Below are 21571 nucleotides of genomic sequence, written 5' to 3'. Positions count from 1 at the left end.
CACTTGCTTGCCTGCCTGCCTGCCCCTAATCACTTCTGCTTGGCAGCCTGATAACCCCTTTACCAACTGCCTCTAACTTCCCTCACCTGCTGTTCCAATTACCCCTAACTGTCCTCCCCTGCAGGCCTGGTCATCCCCAATTGCCCTCCCCTGTGGGTCTGGTTCCCCCCCCACCAACTTTCCTCCCCTGTGGGCCTGTTCCCCCGCCAATTGCTCTCCCCTTCAGGCCTGCCCGCCCCCCTCCTCCTGGCCTCAAATGCCTTTCCATGCTGGCCCAATCACCCCTAACTGCCCTCCCTTGCCAGCCCAGTCACCCCTAACTCCCCTCCCCTGCAGGCCTGTTCGCCCCCAACAGCCTTCCCCTGCTGACCCAAGCACCCCCAACTGCCCTTCCCTGCAGGCCTGGTCCCCCCCCCAACTGCCCTCCCCTGTGGGCCTGGTCCTTCCCCCCGTGGGCCTGGTCCCCCACTAACTGCCCTCCTCTTCAAAGCTGTGTGTCCCCCATCTGCCCTCCCCTGTAAGCCTGGGTCCCCCCAACTGTTCTCCCCTGCAGGCCTGATTGCCCCCAACTGCCCTCAGGGCCTGTTTGGGTTCTTCTTGCTTTAGGTTCTCTGTGTTTCCTGGACATGTGTGACTTTTTCTTTACCATGTTAGGAATGTTTTGGGCTATTTCTTCAGACATGTTCTCTATCTCTTTCTCCTTTTCTGCGCTTCTGGCACACCTGCTATTCGAATATTGTTACATTTTCACATTGTAACAAGCTTCCTTCAGCTGTCCTTCTGTTTTTCAGTTTTATTTTTCTCTGATTGAGTGATTTTTTTTTCAATCCTATCTTCTAATTCACTGACTCAATATTCAAATTCCCCTAATCTGCTGTGTATTTCTTCTAAAGTGTTCTTTATTTATTTCTGTTTTATAGTTACTATATCTTTTCTCATACTGTTGAGCATCTTTACCTCCATTATTCTGAACTCTATATTAGATAAATTTCTTATCTCCATTTCATTTATCTCTTCTTCTGTAGAATTCTTTAGTTCTTTCATTTCGGGGTTGTTTCTTTGTCTCCTCATTTGGATGCCTGTTTGGTTTTGAGACTATGTATTAGGTAGATCTGCTACACATCAATTTCTAGTTTAGGACAGTGTCAAATGCTCTTTCTGACTAATTTAGATCAGGCAAAATTCAAAGCTTCCAGAGACTGCCCCTCTCTCTCCTGACTGATAGGATTTTGTCTTGAATTTCCCTGAGGCAGTTGTCCGCAGAGATGGCTAGAGTTTTTTTTTTTTTGTGTGTGTGTGTGTTTTTTTCAACAGGGTGGGAAAATTGCTTCTGCCTGGAGGCTAATTACTATTCTCAGTCTCTTAATGGCCTTCAACCATTTTTCACTGTTGGGAAAGATATTTTTCAATAAGTTATCTACTGTCTTTCCTCCAGATATGACTGCCCATATAGAAATCGTCTGGATAAGAAAGATGATCTCGGAGTTTCTGATACTAGGAAAGAGGCAGAAAAACAATAGTAGGAATAGTGCAGGGCTTAACATACTCCACCTTGACATCTAGAATGTTATTTGATTTTTAAGTTTGGAATTTAAAATGAATTAGAAAAAAGTTGGTAGATGCTCTTGAGTTTAAATATGGCATTAAAACTCCAAACCCCACATATGAAACTATAAGATAGAACATTGTCAATAAAATCCAGTAATCTTATGAAGTTATATTTAAGTTGAGTTAGATATGTTCATTATTTTGAACTTTGAGCCTTAATGTGAGCCAATAATTTCTTAGTACTTTTATAAGGATGTTTACTAGTATTAATGATATCAAAGCTGCTTATTCAGAGTAGTCCCTTAAGACCCAAATCCCTCTCTCTTTTTTAAAAAATATATTTTATTGATTTTTTACAAAGAGGAAGGGAGAGAGATAGAGACCTAGAAATGTCGATGAGAGAGAAACATCGACCAGCTGCCTCTTGCACACCCCCTACTGGAGATGTGCCCAAAACCCAGGTACATGCCCTTGACCGGAATCGAACCTGGGACCTTTCAGTCCGCAGACCAATGCTCTACCACTGAGCCAGACCGGTTTTGGCCCAAATCCTTCTCTTAACTACCTACTAGCGACCTGGTGCATGAAATTCATGCATGGGGCTTGGCCCTTGCAGTCATGGTGGCTTGCCTCGGCCTTTGCAGCCCAGTTTTGTCTGGAAGGTCATCCAAAAGGACATTTGGAAGGTTGTTCGGCTGTCCAGTCTAATTAGCACTTACGCTTTTGTTATTATATATCAGTTATGTCATCCTTGATATTTGTATTTAATTGCCTCAACTCCACAACTGTAGACCAAATTTAACCAGGTAAATTTAACAGGGATTAAATGCAAGGTCTTATATTTAGGTTCAGATGAAGAAAGTGAAAATACTGTATACCAACATAGATGATGCAATTTCTGAAAGCTTGATTGATCTAAGATCTCTCTCTCTCTCTCTCTCTCTCTCTCTCTCTCTCTCTCTCTCTATATATATATATATATATATATATATATATATATATATATATATTAAATTGATTTTTTACAGAGAGGAAGGGAGAGGAATAGAGAGTTAGAGACATCAATGAGAGAGAAACATTGATCAACTGCCTCCTGCACATTTCGTGCTATGTGCCTGCAACCAAGGTACATGCCCTTGACTGAAATCAAACCTGGGACCCTTGAGTCCACAGGTCGATGCTCTATCCACTGAGCCAAACCAGTTAGGGCCTATCTCCTTTTGATAGGCAATGTTACTGCAAGTAATTGAAGATAATTAGACCATACCAAAAGTATTATGGTCAGTTTGGGTCACCATATTTTAAGGGTGACACTGGCAAATTAAAGCACATCTAAAAGAAAGCATCTGTTTTTGTGAAATTATGAAATATGGATTGTGTAACTGAAAAAACTGAGACTCTGAAATCTCTCAGCACCCCTGTAAGACATTGTCCTCATTTTACAGAAAGGAAATTGAGGCTGAAAGATAATTAATAACTGAAAAGTGATTTTTGCAGACCTTACATTTTTAAAAAAATATATTTTATTTATTTTTTACAGAGAGGAAGAGAGAGGGATAGAGAGCTAGAAACATCGATGAGAGAGCGTCATCGATCAGCTGCCTCTTGCACACCCCCTACTGAAGATGTGCCCACAACCAAGGTACATGCCCTTGACCGGAATCGAACCCGGGAACCTTCAGTCCATAGACCGACATTCTATCCGCTGGGCCAAACCCGTTTTGGCCAGACCTTACATTTGATTCTCAATCTAGTATTTTGTTTGTTTCAAAAAGTTACACTTTTAAGAAGCTCGGATATTAAGCCCCTATATGAGGATAAACTTGAAACTCTAGAATAATTACAGATTAAATGGGAAGAAAGGAAACATTCAGGGTAGGAAGATTAATGTGAGAATATAGTTTGGTTATTGGTATTATGTTTGTTAGTATTACAAAAATATATTGCCTTATACATACTTTTCTCTCTTTATTAAGGTTTTTTATTCCAATGAAGAATCTGGATATCTTGTTCTCACCATAGTTATATCAGGTCATTTCTTCATTTCCCAAGGACAAACACTTCTGGTAGGTTTTATGCATATAGTTTAATATGCAAATATTTGTATCTGCATAGTTTTACATTAATTTCTGTATACTCAAGCTTCTTCATTCTCACTGAACTCCATCAAGTTCAACAAATAAGCATTTATTGAATATTCTATTACACTGCGAAATAAAGACCATACTAAGTATTGCCTTCCCTAAATTTTCTTGGGAGGCAAAGTGGATTAAATGATTGAGATGAACCAGTATTATAAAGGAATCTTAACTGGAGAGATTGGGTTGAAAACAGGCTATATTTATAGAGAAATATGTAGAGAGTTTTTCATCTAGGCTAATGAGCATAAAGAGAGATTCAAAGAAAAAGCTAAAAGAAAACGTTAAGCATGCTATTATTGCTTGGTATAGATCTCTATAAAACTCTAATTTGATAAACATGCATTGTTCTTTATTACAAATATGCACATATATTGTGGGAAATTTTTGTAAAGAAGAAATATAAAAAGGAGAATAAAAAGAATCATCTTTCTTGAAAGTTTATGCTTGAATTGGTATTTCATTAGAAACAAAATGGTTGCAGAAAGAAAACAATTATCAACTTCCAACCAAAAAGAAAGGAAGTATAGGAGAAACTAAGATAGTGGCATAGATAAACACCTAAACTGCTCCCTTGCACAATTTCAAAACTACAACTAAGACAAAATGAACATCATCCAGAACCACAGGAAGGCTGGCTGAGTGGAAATTCAACAACTAGAAAGAAAAAGAAAAGTACACTGAGACTCAGAGGAGCTGCAGGAGGCAGAGGTACTGAGACACGTGCACAGAGATGACTGGCAACTGAGGGCGCAGCTGGCCATTTTCAAGCTGGAGGGAGACAGAAGCTCTGGACTTCACTGAACTCCAGTTTTGGGCGAGATTCTGGGGGCCCAGACTCATACAGAGTGAAACTGGACTGTCAGGAAAGAGAAAAGCACACTAAGTCTCAGAGGAACTGTGGAAGGCAGAGGTACCGAGGCGCACATGCATAGAGGACAGGTAACTGAGTATGAGGCAGGCTTTCTCAAGCAGGAGGGAGACAAAAGCTCCCCACTGCACTGAACTCCAGTTCCAGGTGAGACTCTGGGGATCCAGACTGATTTGGGGAGAAACTGGACTGTCTGGCAGCAGGTGAAACCCGAGGGCAGCTTTCTCTCAGAGATGCTTACAGTGATTACCAAGGGAAACTGAGACACAGGGGACTATTAGGGTATGGCTGATGGGAAACCAATGCTGTCTGCTCTGCCCTAAGACTCTGCCCCATCGAAGCTCAGCACAGAGGTCTTTGCAAGTCTTTTCCCATAAGGATGTCTCCAACACAGAAGTTCTCCCAATGTAGACACAGCTGATCCTCACAGCCAATTGGCCTGGAAGTCAAGTCCTCCCACTGAAACCAACAGTAATCAAGGCTTACCTACAATAAGACTGTGCACATAACCCAGAAAAGGGTGCACCAAGAGTGTCCACCTTAGGTAACTGGGGATGCTGAGCCACTGGGCCCTATAGGACACCTAGCACACAAAGCCACTCTATCAACTCAGGGAAGCAGCCAAAATGCAGAGACAAATAAATCACAAATGAAAGAAATGGAAGAAAGCAAACGACTGGATATAGAGTTCAAAACCATGGTTATAAAGATTTTCAAGAATTTTCTAGAAAAGGCTGATAAATTTAGCGAGACCCTTAAGGATAGGAAAAAGGACCAACTAGAAATTAAGCATACACTGACTGAAATAAAAAATATTATACAAAGATCTAACATCAGACTAGAGGATCGCAAGAATCAAGTCAAAGATTTTAAATACAGAGAAACACTCAATCGGAAAAGAAAAAAGAATCCAAAAGATGAAAAAAATGTAAGAAGCCTCTGGGACAACTTTAAGCATACCAACATCAGAAGAAGAGAGAGAGAGCAAGATACTGAAAACCTATTAGAAAAATTAATGACTGAAAACTTCACCCACCTGATAAAAGAAATAGACTTACAAATCCAGGAAGTACACAGAACCCATTCAAAATAGATGATTAAGTAAAGAGCTTCCTGGAACCTCAAACAAAAGGAATCCAAAAAGGACCACACCAAGACAAATCATAATTAAAATGCCAAGAGCAAAAGACAAAGAGAGAATATTTAAAGCAGCAAGAGAAAAACAGTTAGTTACCTACAAGGGAGCACCCATACAATTGTCAGCAGATTTCTCAACAGGAACTATGCAAGCCAGATGGGAGTGGCAAGAAATATTCAAAGTGATGAATAGCAAGAACCTACAACCAAGATTACTCTACCCAGCAAAGCTATCATTCAGAATTGATGGGACTTCACAGATAAAGGAGTTCAACACCAAACCAGTATTATATGGAATGTTGAAAGGTATTCTTTAAGATGAGGAATTAGAAGAAAAAGATAAAAATAAAAATCATGATCAACAAATACATACCTATCAACAAGTGAATCTAAAAATCAAGTGAATTAAAAATCTGAGGAACAGAATAAACTGGTGAATATAATAGAATCAGGGACATAGAAAAGGAGTGGACTGACAATTCTCAGGGGGAAAAGAGTATGGGGGTGTGGGAAGAGACTGGACAAAAATTGTACACCTATGGATGAGGACAGTGTTGGGGAGGTAAGGCAGAGGTGGGGTGGGAACTGGGAAAAAAAAAAAAAAAAAAAAAAAAAAAAAAAAAAAAAAAAGAAGGAATTCTTGCCATTTACAGCAGCATGGGTGGAACAAGAGAGCATTATGCTAAGTGAAATAAGCCAGGCAATAAAAGAAAAATACCACATGATCTCACTCATTTATGGAAAATAAAGAACATTATAACCTGATGAACAGAAAGAAAGATACAGAGGCAGTAAAGCATCACATATATTGTAAAATTACAGTGGGAAGTTTGGGGAGTGTTGGGCATGGGGGAAAGAGATCAACTGAAGGACTTGTATGTATGCATATAAGCACAACCAGTAGACACATGACATGGGGATGGGATCATGGCATGTGAGAGGGGTTAGGGGAGGCTGGGGAAAGGTCAATGAGGAAAAGAATGAGATATATTGTATTTACTGCTATGTATAATACCTTAAACAATAAAATAAAATTTAAAAAAAATCTAATCCTCAAACCCAGCTATAAACTAATTTTAATTGTCTAAAATATTGCTCTCTTTTATTAGCTTAATAAATAATAATTGATCGGGATTATTGAAAATTTAATTTTAAAATACCCATTTTTCTGCTCGTTTTTTTTTCTCTCTGCATCTTATCTTTATATTCTGTAGCAGATCATTTATTCAGGATTTTTTTTCCTGTTTTGAGTGTAATTTGAACCTAACAAACTCTGAGCTCCAGGGAAAGTGAGTCAGAAGCAGAACTCTGTAGCTTAAGCCAGGATCTAATCTATATATATATATAAAAGCCTAAGCAACTGTTAAGACCAGACAACCAGCTAGTAGCTTCAATATGTGCTAATCACCAGGGGGCAGACGCTCATTGCAGGAGCTACCCTCTGGTGGTCAGTGTGTCCCCAAAGCCAATTTCCCATGGCCAGCCAACCTCCTGTGGCCAGCCAACCTCCCACAGTCCCTCCCCCTGTACTAGGCAAATGGCCCCAATCACCAGCCAGGCTGAGGGACCCCACCCATGCATGAATTTGTGCACCAGGCCTCTAGTTTTTAAATAAATCACCTGGCACCTAAACACCTCTCATTTATCATGAAGTCTTTTGGTATCAGGGCTTGGGATTGTCAAGTGATTAGTCATCAAGTTATTTTTGTAACCATATGCTGTTTCCTCTGAATCAGGATATTTGTAGCAAGTATGAGCACTTGATCTTTTCCATAAAAGTAAATTGCTATGTTTCCTTCAAAGCACTTAGGATCATATCTGGCATGGTTTTAAAGCTAATTAATTACCTAGCAAAGTGCCAGTGATTCACATGATGCCCTTCTGGTCTGCTCTAACTGGTGAGTGAGAGGTGTCTGAAGCATTAAAGAAACTAGCTCAGTGACAATCTACAGCTGGGGTCCTCAAACTTTTTAAAGTGGGGGCCAGATCATGGTCCCTCAGAGAGCTGGAGGGCCGGACTATATGAACTACTAATTCCTACCCACACTGCACATATCTTATTTCGCAAAAAGGTAACAAATACAATATAAATAAAATGAAGAACATTTATAAATAAACAGATCACTTACCAGTATTTCAATGGGAACTGTGGGCCTGCTTTTGGCTAATGAGATGGTCAATGTCCGGTTCCATATTTGTCACTGCTAGTCGTAACAAGTGATGCAAGTGGGCATCAGTTAATCTTGATCTGGTTGGAGATTTCAGATGATTCATTCTTGAAAAAGTCTGTTCACAGACATAAGTGCTACCAAAGATGGTTACCATTTTGAGTGCATGGTTCCTGATATTTGGATATGTCTCAGAGGGGAGAGATGCATAGAAATTCAGAAGGCTACTTGACTTGAATGCGTCTTTCAGAGAGTCACAATTCTGCAGTTCAGCCAGTTCCATTTGGTAAATTGTAAGGACATTTTCAATCTCAACAGAAAATGGGTTACGAAAAAGCTGTATGTCCTGTTCATGTAGATGAAGCTCTTTGAATCTAAATTGAAACTCCTTTTGCAACAATTCCAGTGAATCCACACATGTTTTCTTTGGGAATGCAACCAATGGTTTGTCCGCTGACAGGTTTTGAATTGTTGGGAGATGGCTGAAGTTTTCCTCCTTTACTTGTTTGATGAGAAGGCCTAATTTTACTTCAAATGCTTTCACATGCGATGCCATATCACAGATGAGCTTCCCCTTTCTTTGAAGTTGCAGATTGAAACTGTTGAGTAGCTCTGTCAGAAAGGCAAGGTGCCATTTCCATTCTGCATCATTGAGCTCTGATACTTCTTTGTTTTTTGAAAGTAGAAAAGCTGTAATCTGCGGAAGTAAGTCATAGAAACATTTCAAAACTCTCCCTCTACTCAGCCAACGGACTTCTGTGTGGTACAGAACATCCTCATGGGCAACATTTAGCTCAGACAGAAATTCCTGAAATTGTCTGTGGTTTAGTGCATGAACTCTAATGAAATTAACACAAGATACCACAATTTTCATAACAGAGTCCCACTTCAGTGATTTAAAACACAGCGCTTGTTGGTGGATGAGGCAGTGTATGGCAATTGGATGAGGATGGTTATGTTTGTCCATCTCTTGTTTAATGTGAGCAATTACTCCTCTCTTAGACCCCACCATGCTAGGAGCACCATCAGTTGTCACACTGGCTAGTTTAGCCCAGTCCAGCTCCAAACCATTCACAGTTTGGCAAACCTTTTCATATATATCCACTCCTGTGGTTGTACCTTTGATACTTTGCAGTGCAGCAAGCTCTTCTGTGACTTCAAAATACTCATTTGTCTCACGCATAAAAATGAGAAGTTGGGCAGAATCACGAACATCATTGCTTTCGTCGAGTGCCAAGGAAAAATACAATAGCAAAGTTTTTTTGCAGAGTTTTGCAAATGGTGCTGCAAATTGTCTCCCATTTCTTCAATCCTTCGTGTCATTGTAGCTCCTGAAAGACTCACTGTACTAAATAAATCGGCCTTCTCTGGACACATCTCTTTGGCAACAGAAAGAAGGCATTCTTTAACAAATTCTCCCTCCACAAATGGTCTGCCATTGCGCGCTATTAGCTTGGCAACTTGAAAACTTTCCCGCAGTGATGAAATATTGATACTTAGCTGCTTCTGCTTCACAAAAGTATTTTGCTGAGTTGTCAGTGTATGTTTCAGTTTTAATATTTTATCTTTTCTCACTTCTCCGACCAAACAATCATATTTATCTTTATGTTGAGTTTGATAGTGGCGTCGCAAATTGTATTCTTTGAACACAGCAACTATATTCTGGCATATCAGACACACAGCTTTTTCTTTGTACCGCGTGAAAAAGTAATCATAAGTCCACTGTTCTTTGAATATCCTACACTCGGAGTCAATTTTTCTTTTTCTTGACATCATTGTTTCCTAGGGATTCCAAATTGCTATTAGTAAAATACTAATATGTGTGTGTGTGTGTGTGTGTGTGTATATATATATATATATATATATATATGTATATACATATATATGTAATATATATATACACACACACACACACACAGTGTATGAACTCCCATTAGTAGGTCTCTGCCCCCGATGTGGACACTTACCTCTTGCAGGCTTTTCTAAGCAGACCAGCTCAGTCCCTGATGGGGTTCTGTTATATCTCCCTATATAACGGCCAAATTGATATGTTCGGAATCAGCATGTGAACACTGAAAAGGAAATGCAAAATGCATATAAAATTTTTAATGTAAACCCCTTTAAAAGGCTTTAATCGTCTTTTTACACTGGAGTTGACTTTCTGGTTTGGAATGGGCCTGGCTATATTAGTAGGAAGATGCGATCAGGGTTGCCTCATGGAAAAAAAAAGGCTGTTGGCTGGGGCGGCATGCTGTCAGTCTCAATTCTTCCACAAAGAGACTTGGTCCAAGTCCCCCCCCCCCCCCCCCGGCAGAATTTTGATTTCTCATATCAGCACCGAACACCTTCCCCCCAAAACTGGCAGAATTTTCCATATGGGCAATTCAGCACCGAACCCCTAACCTCCCCCCACCTCCCACCTGGCAGAATTTTGATTTCACATATCAGCACCGAACACCTTCCCCCCAAAACTGGCAGAATTTTCCATATGGGCAATTCAGCACCAAAGCCCTGACCTCCCAACCACCCCCCACCGCCCACCCCCCAACTGGCAGAATTTTGATTTCAGCACCGAACGCCCCTCCCCCCCAAGGGGAATTTTCATATGAGTCACCCCCCACCTCCCAATTGGGCAGAAACCCCCCATCTGGCAAAAATTTCTTTCTATGGCACTTTCGATCGACCTTTGGTGAAGGCAGTGGAGGGAGAGGAGGAGAACCTCACTGACAGGCAGGCACAGCACACAGACACCACGTTGCCTGGGTGTGAAGCGGGAGCCTTTTTACATCATTGCCGCGTAGCACAGCACAGACGTGCCTGTGCTGCGGCACGTCGCACACTCTGAGCCCCAGCAGGCACTGTGCTCTTAAAGAGGCAGAGGGGTCAGAGCGGCCGTGCAGTGATAGTGTATATGCAGGTCCTGGCGGCCGAACTGTAACACCTCGGCTGCGCTCACTGCCCAAAAAACCTGGCGGGCCGGATCAGACTCCTCTGCGGGCCGCATGTGGCCCGCGGGCCGTAGTTTGAAGATCCCTGATCTACAGCAAGGAAAATTGAGCTGGCTGAGGGTGGGGGCACAGATAGTTTTTACCACCATCCTTGGACATCAGGTTGTCTATATCTAATCTCTACATCCATTATTTTTCTCCCTTTAAAAAATATATGTTTTTACTGATTTTTTTAGAGAGAGAGGATGAGAGAAAGAGAAACATTGATTGGTTGCCTCTTGCACCAGGGATTGAACCCACAGCCAGGGTATGTGCCCTGACCAGAATTGAACCAGTGACCTCTCGGTGCACAGGACAACACTCAATCAACTGAACCACACCAGCCAGGACTCTCCCTTCTTTAAATGGCTTCCTTTGTTTATCTTTATTAATTATTTATGAAAACAAGAGCCAAGGAGAACATGAGTAACTAAAATGAAGTATTGAACTTTATAATTCAAAAACTTAAAAACCAAAAGCTTGAGGGTCTCTTTATTTAAGCATGTGGTGTGGCACCTCACCTTGGAATCATGTGGCATTCTGGACACTGTGCCAGAGATGGACAGCATAAGAAGATAGGTCAGTGTGTGATCGGAGAAAACGGGTAGGGATGCCAGACATTGGCCTTCTTTTGTTATTCAACAGACATGCACTGTACAAAAATGAAAACAAAGTTCTTCCTTTTGTGAAGTTTGCAATAAAGTAGGAGCTGAAAAGAGTGGTAGAGTGTCAGACACACACACAGACATTGTAATGTATATATCTCCTGACTGCTGAATTTAGTGCACACTTTTTAGCCCTTAGTTTCACTCCATCCCCTGAGTCCCCTGACACTACTGACCATTCTTTACTTGAAAGTCTCAACCCTATTAGCTTCCATATTTCTCTGTCCTAGACATAATTATTTGGTATTCGTTTCTAGTCTTTTGTCTGATGATAATTTGGTATTCCCTAGAGCAGTGTTTCCCAAAAATTTGACATATGTGTACCCCTTCTATAACGCTGAGTACCCCTCGTACTCATGAGAACTTAGAATTAGGTGCAGCTAAGCACGGTGCAGTGCATATCTTCACCAATATCCAGTGCAATGCATACCCCCACCAAACTCTTCCCATACCCCTGGGAGTATGCGTACCACACTTTGGGAAACACTGCCCTAGAGTACTGTGCCTTCTTTTTCTTCCCAACTATTTTTCTACTTCCAAAGAATATGACAAATTTTCATCAGTTAATGGTGGCTTCTTATAGCAGTGATTTTTGACTGGATGGGGAGCCAGTATCTTAAACAAAAAGGGGAGATACTCATGGGCATTCTGATGAATTCTTCCCTTAGGAAAATTTTGTGCCTATTTTTACCCCCTGGAACAATGGGCAGCCACGACAGGAACTCATGATGGTCAGTAGTGGCAGACACAGCATTTTGTTGGGATCACATAACAGGTCACTTAACTAATTCAGAAAAGACTGTAGAAAAGAGCCAGTAGGTAAGCTAAACTGAATTAATCAGATGGATAGCCTTAAAGAAGATTCAATGATATGGATTTTTAAAGATAGGAAGAGCAATAATTAAAAATCCAGGAATATATGAATGACAAATGGTTAGGTTCACAGACTTCTTTACTAAATCCCAAAATATTAGAATGAAAAAGTGCTTTCTGAATCCTAAACACAATTAGTGTATATCAAATAAAATAAGATGTTCTACATCATTTGATAGGCAATAAATTGGTGGGCCACATTACCCTCAAGAAATGATGCTGGCATGAAATGCTGTTCATTTTAACAGAGTTTTATTCTTTAGTTCATTTATTCAACAAAACATGAATAATCTTCTAGTATCAAACACCACACACACACACAGTAGTGAGAAAAAAAGACATAGCGCCTGCCTGCCTGGGACTTATAGCCTAGTGAAAAAACAGATGTGAAGTAAATAAGAGAGAGAGAGAGAGAGATACTATAAAAGAAAAAAGTCAAGTGCTATGGAAAAATGTAACAGGGTGACCTAATTGAGATTAGGGGTGAAATAAACAGTGATTAGAGGCTAAGCAAAAAGTCAAGGGGTTGAGGCAGAGAGAAGAGATATATGAAGTCTAAGGCAAAATGGCTTGGACAAATTGATGAAGAAGAACCATAAAATGGCTCAAATACTAGTAATAGGTGCTGTCAGGGAGGAAGGCCACAGTTGTTTCTACATAGCCACTGTACAGTCTTGATCTGAGTGGTTATTGAAATTGACCTGGTAGCATTTGCTAAACATTGTGATAGATACTGGGGATTCGAGGGTTGATAAGACATGTTTTAGAACCTGCCTCACCCTGCCTAGGGATTTCTTCTCATTATAAGCAGGGAGGAAAACACATAACTAGTTATAATAAAGCATGGTAAATACAACAGATCTTGTGAGAGCATAGACTTCCGAGGGGTCAGCCGGCTATGCCTTGTGAAGAATCCTATCTAATAAAAGAGTAATATGCAAATTGACCACTCCAACACACAGGATGGCTGCCCCCATGTAGTCAAAGATCCTGCCCCCATGTGGACACAAGATGGCCAGAAGGGGAGGGCAGTTGGGAGGGACCAGGCTTGCAAGGGAGGGCAGTTGTGGGCAATCAAGCCTGCAGACGAGGGCAGTTGAGGGTGGCCAGGCTGGCAGAGGAGGGAAGTTGGGGACAACTGGGCCTGCAGGGAAGGGCAGTTTAGGGGGGACCCAGGCCTGCAGGGGAGAGCAGTTGGGAGGGACCAGGCCTGCAGGGATGGGCAGTTTAAGGGTGACCAGGCCTGCAGGGGAGGGCAGTTAGGGCAAACAGGCTGGCAGGGGAGCAGTTAGCCATCAATCAGGCTGGCAGGGAAATGGTTAGGGGGTGGTCAGGCCGGCAGGCAGAAGCAGTTGGGGGAAATCAGGAAGGCAAGCAGGCAAGCAGTTGGGAGCCAGCAATCCTGGATTGTGATAGTGATGTCTGACTGCCCGTTTAGCGCTGATCCAGTAAGATCAGGACTAAATGGGCAATCGGACATCCTTCGAGGGGTCCTAGATTGCAGAAGGTGCAGGCTGGGCTGAGGGACACACACCCCATGCACAAATTTCATGCACCAGGCCTTTAGTGGTTGAGATAAAGCTGAGTTTTGAAAAATGAGTGAAAAAGGAAGGGCATTTCAGGAAAACGCTTTACAATGAAATCAATGTGAAAGGAGCATGACATGTTTGCAGAACTTCAGGGAGTTCAGTATGGCTCTAATCACTTTGTATGAGAGCTGAAGGAAATCACTCATGAAAGGCAGAAGCCATATGATAGAGAGGGAAGTGGGCTTCATCCTGTGGGTGTTTCTGTAGGCAGGGTGGGGGTAGGATGGGGGTGGAGAAGGGATGACTACATTGAAAAGGAGTGACTATGTCAGATTTTTATTTCACAAAGATCCTCTGGTAGAATATTGAAAAATTGGACCTGGAGGAGTTAGGAATATATTGTAGTAACTATGGGAAGAAGTGGTGCACCCTGATGTGACCATGACTGTAAATAGGGAGAAGGGTCAGGTGAAAAATCTGTTTGAGGATAATAAGTCCTTGGGGATTAATTGGTATTGGGGGAGGAGTGAGGAAAAAAGGAATCAGGCATGATACCAGGTTGCTCACTTGGGTGACTGGCTAGTGTGTAATGCCACTCACTGAGGCAACAACTTGCAGAAGTGGCAACGTGTGTGGAGAAACACTGTCACATTCCAATGAGGCAAGTTTACATGGAGAAATCGGTGAAATCACTGAGTGAAGAAGTCCCAAAGGACCCAAATGGACTAGACATGGGGAGAGGTAATATCAGGCCAGGGACAAGAGCTGTCATTTCTTTTACTTTTTTATAAATGTTTATTTTAGGATAGTTTTAGATTTACAGAAAAATTTTAAAGATAGTACAGAGTTCCCATAGTCTTAGCATTTCTTTAGGTCTTGCTTCAACCTCTTCTCTGAGTTTGTGTCATATTGGAATGTGTATCTTTGTTTGTAAAAATATCCTTGTATACATGCATGTGGTTCAAAAAGTCAAAGCAATGTAAAAAGGCATACAGTAAAACCCCTGTCCCATCTATACTGTTAACACCCATTCACTACAGATGACAATTTTTAAAAATATATTTTATTGATTTTTTACAGAGAGGAAGGGAGAAGGATAGAGAGCTGAAAACATTGATGAGAGAGAAACATCAATGAGCTGCCTCCTGCACACCTCCTACTGGGGATATTCCTGCAACCAAGGTATTATACATGCCCTTGACCGGAATCAAACCTGGGACCTTTCAGTTCACAGGCTGACACTATCTATTTAGCCAAACTGGTTAGGGCCAGATGACTGTTTTTATTAGTCTCTTGTGTACTGATCCATTTTTTAATGTAAATGCAAGCAAATAATAATACAATCATATGCTGCTTAGTTAACAGGATTTGTTCTGAGAAAAGTGTCATTGGACGATCTCATTGTATGTGAACATCAGAGTGCACTTACACAACCTACTACTGCAATTGTGTGTGTTGCACTTTTATGTGACCAGCAGTGCAGTAGGTTTGTTTACACCACATCACCACAAACTCATGAATAATGTATTGAGTTATAATATTCAATGGCTATGATGCCATTAGGTGATAAGGATTTTCCAGCTCCATTATAACTTACGGGACCACCAAGTCCTCTATTAATGAAAATGTTGTTGCACATGACTATATATATCATATGTTCCCTTCCTTTCTTATACAAAATGTAGTGTATTATAGACATTGTTCTGTAGCTTGCTTTTTTGCTGAACAGTATACCCATATGTACTCAGTAGCTACATATGAGCCATATGTAGCTACTGAATACTTAAAATACAAAGACAGAAGAGAGACTGTATAGAGACTGGTAGGAGGAGTGGAGGCAGGAAAGGGATGGTCGGTCACCCACAGACAGAAACTGAAATTCTAGAGAGATATCTCAGCTATTGGAGGTTGCCATTGAGAACTCTGGGACCTAATCTGCATGCTGGCACCCCCAGTAGAAAGCACCAGAACTGAGAAGGATACCCACATAACATCTGGCTGTGAAAATAGCAGAGTTGCTGTCTGCCAGGGAGAGATAACTAGAAATGCAGGCACCCTCTTAAAGGGCCAACACACAAAATTTAGAGGCATAACCTTGTGCTTCAGCAGAGGGAGGGCGGAATGGACTAGAGCTGTGTGAGCAGAAACCAGGATCGGGGGCTCTCAGGTTAGAGCTCCTGTGATGTATGCGGAGGTCATATTTCTCATGCAGACATTTGTTATACAGGTGGCCTTGTTTGGGGGGGAAAGAGTAGATCCACCCTGTTGGAAAACACATTGACCACAGTGTGGGGTGGCTAAGGCCCATTAAGAGACTGAGAACAATAAGCCTCCAGACAGAACAATTGCCCATCCTGTTGAGAAAAATTCTTGTCACACCTGTGCACAATTGCCTGAGGGCAATTCAAGATGAAATCCTATCAGTCTGTAGGCAGAGATGGTCTCTGGAGTCTGTGAATCCTTGACTGATCTAATTAGTCAGAAACAGCATCTGACACTGGCCTGCACTAGAGATTGAGAGGCATAACTGATCTATCTAATACATAGTCACAAGGCCAAACAGACAGCCAAAATGAGGAGACAAAGGAAGAAAACCCAAGTGAAGGAATGAGAAATTTCTCCAGAAGAAGAGATAAATGAAATGGAGATAAGACATTTATCTCACAGAGTTTAGAATAATGATGGTAAAGATGCTCAAAAGTGAATCAGGAAGAATCAGAAAACCCAAATAGGCCAATACCAATTGATGAAATAGAAACAGTAATAAAAAATTAAAAAATTAAAAAAAAAAAAACTCCCAGCAGCAGAAAACGGTTTGGCTCAGTGGATAGAGCGTCTGCCTGTGGACTCAAAGATCCCAGGTTCGATTCCAGTCAAGGGCACATACCTTGGTTGCGGGAATATCCCCAGTGGGGGGGTGCAAGAGGCGACTGGTTGATGTTTCTCTCTCATCAACGTTTCTAACTCTCTATCCCTCTCAATTCCTCTCTGTGTAAAATCAATGAAATATATTTTTTTAAAAACCTCCCAGCAAATAAAAGCCCTGGTCTGGACAACTTTACCAAAAATTCAAAGAATTACTACCCTGTTTCCCCAAAAATAAGACAGTGTCTTATATTAATTTTTTCTCCCAAAGTTGCACTAGGTCTTATTTTCTGAGGATGTCTTATTTTCAGGGAAACATGGTAGGTGTACCAGTTAATAATGCAGATTTTTTCAATAAATGAAGTTACAAATATGTTGATATATATGCAATTTGATATGTATGCTATTTTGTTGTATTGACAGCAAGGTTCAAAACTTCACATGTCAAATTTGCTGAAAATGTTAACATCATGGATATTTTTATGCTTAAAAATGTCAAATTTCATGCCAAAAGAATTTTATGGAAAGTTTTAATTCATTATTTTGAAGAATACTTGTGAATGATGGTTTAAAAGTTTTAAAAGTGATTATTTTGATGTGAAAGACAAAGAGTGCCCAGGTCAACCGAAAAAGTTTGAAGACCAACAATTACAAGCATTTTTGGATGTGTGTCACACTCTAAAACAGCTTGCAGGAAGTTTAAACGTTATTCTGCAAACAATTTCTGATCATTTACAAGCAATGGGGAAGATTTTAAAGGAAAGTGGGTGCCACATCAACTGAATGAAAGACAAATGAAAAACCGAAAGTCATCAGAAAAATGTTGCTTCAATGGCATGAAAGAAAGTCATTTTTGCATCGAATTGTGATTGGCGATGAAAAGTGGATTTATTTAGAGAATCCCAAATGCACAAAATCATGGTTTGATCCAGATCAATCATTAACATTGACTGCAAGGCCAAATTGCTTTGGAAAGAAGACAGTGCTCTGCATTTGGTGGGATCAGGAAGGTGTGGTATAGTATAAGCTTCTAAAATCAGGTGAAACCATTAATACTGATCTACCTACAACAATTAATCAAGTTGAACCACACTTTGACCATAAAACGACCAGAATGGGCAAAGTAATTTTGCTTCATGATAATGCACCATCACACACAATTCAAAACTAGTTAAAGACACCATTAAAAGATCTTGCCTGGGAAATATTACCCCACCTGCTGTATTCACCAGACCTTGCTCCTTCAGATTACCACTTGTTCCCATCAATAGCACACACACTTTCTTTTCTTTTCTTTTCTTTTTTTTTTTTTTTAGATATTTTATTTTGTTTTTTATTTTTAAATATATTTTTATTGATTTTTTACAGAGAGGAAGGGAGAGAGATAAAGAGCTAGAAACGTAGGTGAGAGAGAAACATCGACCAGCTGCCTCTTGCACTTCCCCCACCGGGGATGTGCCCGCAACCAACGTACATGCCCCTGACCAGAATCGAACCTGGGACCCTTCAGACCACAGACCAATGCTCTACCACGGTTTCGGCAGCACACACACTTTCTGACCAGTACTTCAAAACATATGAAGAAGTGGAAAATTGGATTTCTGAATAGTTTGCCTCAAAACAAGAAAAGTTCTATTGGGATGGTATCCACAAATTACCTGAAAGATGGGAGAAATGTGTAGCTAGTGATGGACTTTACTTTGAATAAAGCACTTTTGATGTTTCTCTTAAAATTATCGTGTTTTCTGTGATTACAAAATCCATTATTAACTGGTACACCTAGTAATACCTATACTCCTCAAATTGTTCCCAAAAAATCCAAGAGGAAAGAACTCTTCCCAGCTCTTTTTATGAGGCCAACATTATCCTAATTCCAAAACCTGTTAAAACAGTACAAAGAAAGAGACTTATAGGCCACTATCCCTGATGAACATAGATGCTCAAATCCTCAACAAAATATCAGCAAATCAGATCTAGCAATATATTAAGATCATACCCCATGACCATGTGTGATTTATTCCAGGGATGCATGGGTGGTACAATATTTGCAAAACATTAAATGTAACAAATCACATAAATTGAAAGACAGAAATCACATGATCATATCAATAGACACAGAAAAAGCATTCAACACCCATTTGTGATAAAAACAAACAAACAACTATCAGAAAATTGAGAATAGAGAGAACATATATCAATGTGATAAAGGCCACATATGAAAAAACTGCAGCAAACATCATACTCAGTGGGCAAAATCTAAAACCATTTCTCCTAAGAAAGGAACAAGACAGGGATGCCCACTTTCAGCACTCTTATTCAACATGGTGCTGGAAGAAGCAATAAAACAAGAAGAAATAAAAGGCACCCAAATTGGAAAGGGAAAAGTAAAATTCTCATTATTTGCAAATGACATGATATTGTACATAGAAAACACTAAACCAAGCTTGTCAAACCCAAATACAGGCCACATAAACAAGGTTTAAGTTTATGTGGGCCGCAAAAAAACAAAAGCTTCAATTTTCATAGAAATGTAGGTTTATTTCTATAGAGACATGTTGAATACAAAGAGCTGAAATAAACGAGTAATCATTAATATAAATAATAGAACATTTTAATAAATATTTTATCATGAACATTACCTTATCAGACACTGAATAACTACACAAATTAATAAGTGTAATGCAAATAAACCTATTTTTCTTGTTCTCCAAAAGCAAAATATTTCCTGTTGTAAACACCAAACAAGTCAGTCCAAGACTAATGACATGGCAATTGGCTGCTAAAAGATTCACTATGGAGAGAAATGTTGCGCCTGCATGTAAGGACCGTAAGGAAAATGAATGCAACATGATTATAGTTATCAGTAATTAGTGTACATTGTAGTTTGTTATTAATAATTTTATATAATAAAAGAGTAATATGCAAATTAACCACCACTCACTATACCCACAAGCCAAGCCCACCAGCCAATCGGGAGCGAATATCCAAATAAACCCAAGCAAATAAACCCAATCAAGATGACTATGGCCACAGAGACATGGGTTTCTCTGGCAATGGAGGAAGCCAAGCTTTCCACCTGCCCTTGCCAGCCTAGTCCCCCACTCAAGGCTACAAAGTTTCAATGATAGAAGATACATAAATTCAAACAAATAGCAGCAGCCATGGAACTAGAAAGAGCAGGAGGCTAGGGTTGCCTCCAGTAACGGAGGAAGCCAAGTTTTCGGCACACCCTGGCCAGCCCAGGTCTCTGCTTAAGGATACAAAGTTTCAATTATAGAAGATACATAAGTCCCAACAGAAATGGCTGCCACCACAGAGCAAGCAGAAGGCTTGGTTCTTCTCCAGGCTACAAAGTTTCAATTATAGAAGATAAATAAACCCCAGATTCCAGAGCCTCCACTTGCGTCACCAGGGGGCATGGCCTGCAAACTACCACAGGCTTCTCACTCAGGCCACCACACACCCTAAGGGAACCCCCTTCAGGGCAAACTAGACGGCCCCCACCCATGCACCAGGCCTCTATCCTTTCTAATAAAAGGGTAATATGTAGATTGCCCATCACTCAAACACAAGATGGCTGCCCCCATGTGGACACAGGATGGCCAGCAGGGAAGGACCGTTGGGAGGGACCAGGCCTGCAAGGGAGGGCAGTTGGGGTCAAACAGGCTGACAGAGGAGCAGTTAGGTGTCAATCAGGCTAGCAGGGGAGTGATTAGGGGGTGATCAGGCTGTCAGGCGGAAGCGGTTAGAAGCAATCAGGAAGACAGACAGGCAGTTGGAAGCCAGCAATCCTGGATTGTGAGAGGGATGTCCGACTGCCCAGTGGATCGGGCCTAAATGGGCAGTCGGACATCCCTTGAGGGGTCCCAGATTGGAGAGGGTGCAGGCTGTACTGAGGGACATCCCACCCCATGCACGAATTCCATGCACTGGGCCTCTAGTTATGTATAACAGGATATTGTAAAAATTAAATTACAAATTTTTTATTAAAATGTTTCTTTTGCTGGGCTGCAAAAATAGTCATTGTGGGCACGTGCAACCCATGAATCGTGAGTTTGACCTGCTTACTCTAAATACTCCAACATAAAACTATTAGATTTAATAAATGAACTTGGCAATGTAGTAGGATACAAACTCAAAACCCAAAAATCGATGGCTTTTGTATACACCAATAATGAATTTTAAGAAAGAGAAATTAAGAGAAACCAAGATGGCGGCATAGGGTAGACACCTGAATGCAGCCTACCACAACAATTTTGAATTTAGAACTGGAAAACAGGGGAAACATTGCCCTGAAGTGCCGGACGGCTGGCTGAGAGGAGGTGCTACCATCTGGGAGGAAGAGAGAAGGCACGCTGAACCTCAGGAACTGTGAAGGTGCCGTGAACTGTGCACTTGAAAAGGCGGCCAACCAACTTCCCTGCTGGCTTGCTTGCTGAGTGCGGAGAGGGCAGACCAGGCTGAGTTCGCTACTGGCTTACTCCCTGCAGGGAGAGGGCGGACAGCTAATGCGCGGCTAGCTTTCTTATTCGGGAGGAAAACAGAATCACACTATTGCTCTGATAGATGGCCCCAGACAGGGAGAGGCCAGACTGTCGGGCAGTGGGCAGAGATCTCTCAGAGGTGTGTGAAGCCAAGCGGCCATTACTGTGGGACTCAGAAACCAGACCCTCTAGGGAGGGGCTGACGAAAGCTTGTCTGCAGCACCCCAAGACTCTGGCCCATCCGAGCAAAATAGGACTCTCCTAGGGAGGGACAGACAGGAATCTAAAGCTTGTCTGTGCCTATAC

At 41.2% G+C, this 21571-nt stretch overlaps 1 protein-coding gene across 3 annotated transcripts in view; it reads left to right on the top strand.

Moving 5' to 3' along the window:
* The window catches only part of REC114 (REC114 meiotic recombination protein), a 97289-nt gene that overhangs the window by 30225 nt on the left and 45493 nt on the right, over nucleotides 1-21571 (top strand). For all 3 annotated transcript variants that reach the window (XM_045587122.1, XM_036456493.2, XM_036456487.2), the window contains exon 2: nucleotides 3525-3614. In XM_045587122.1, coding sequence (XP_045443078.1) covers nucleotides 3525-3614 — 90 coding nt within the window. The remainder of the gene's footprint in view (nucleotides 1-3524; nucleotides 3615-21571) is intronic.

Source organism: Pipistrellus kuhlii, unplaced genomic scaffold (assembly GCF_014108245.1).
Source record: "Pipistrellus kuhlii isolate mPipKuh1 unplaced genomic scaffold, mPipKuh1.p scaffold_m20_p_1, whole genome shotgun sequence".
In the NCBI taxonomy this organism is placed as follows: Eukaryota; Metazoa; Chordata; class Mammalia; order Chiroptera; family Vespertilionidae; genus Pipistrellus; species Pipistrellus kuhlii.
Note: the sequence above shows the minus strand (reverse complement) of the source record. Positions and strands in the feature narration are given on the sequence as shown.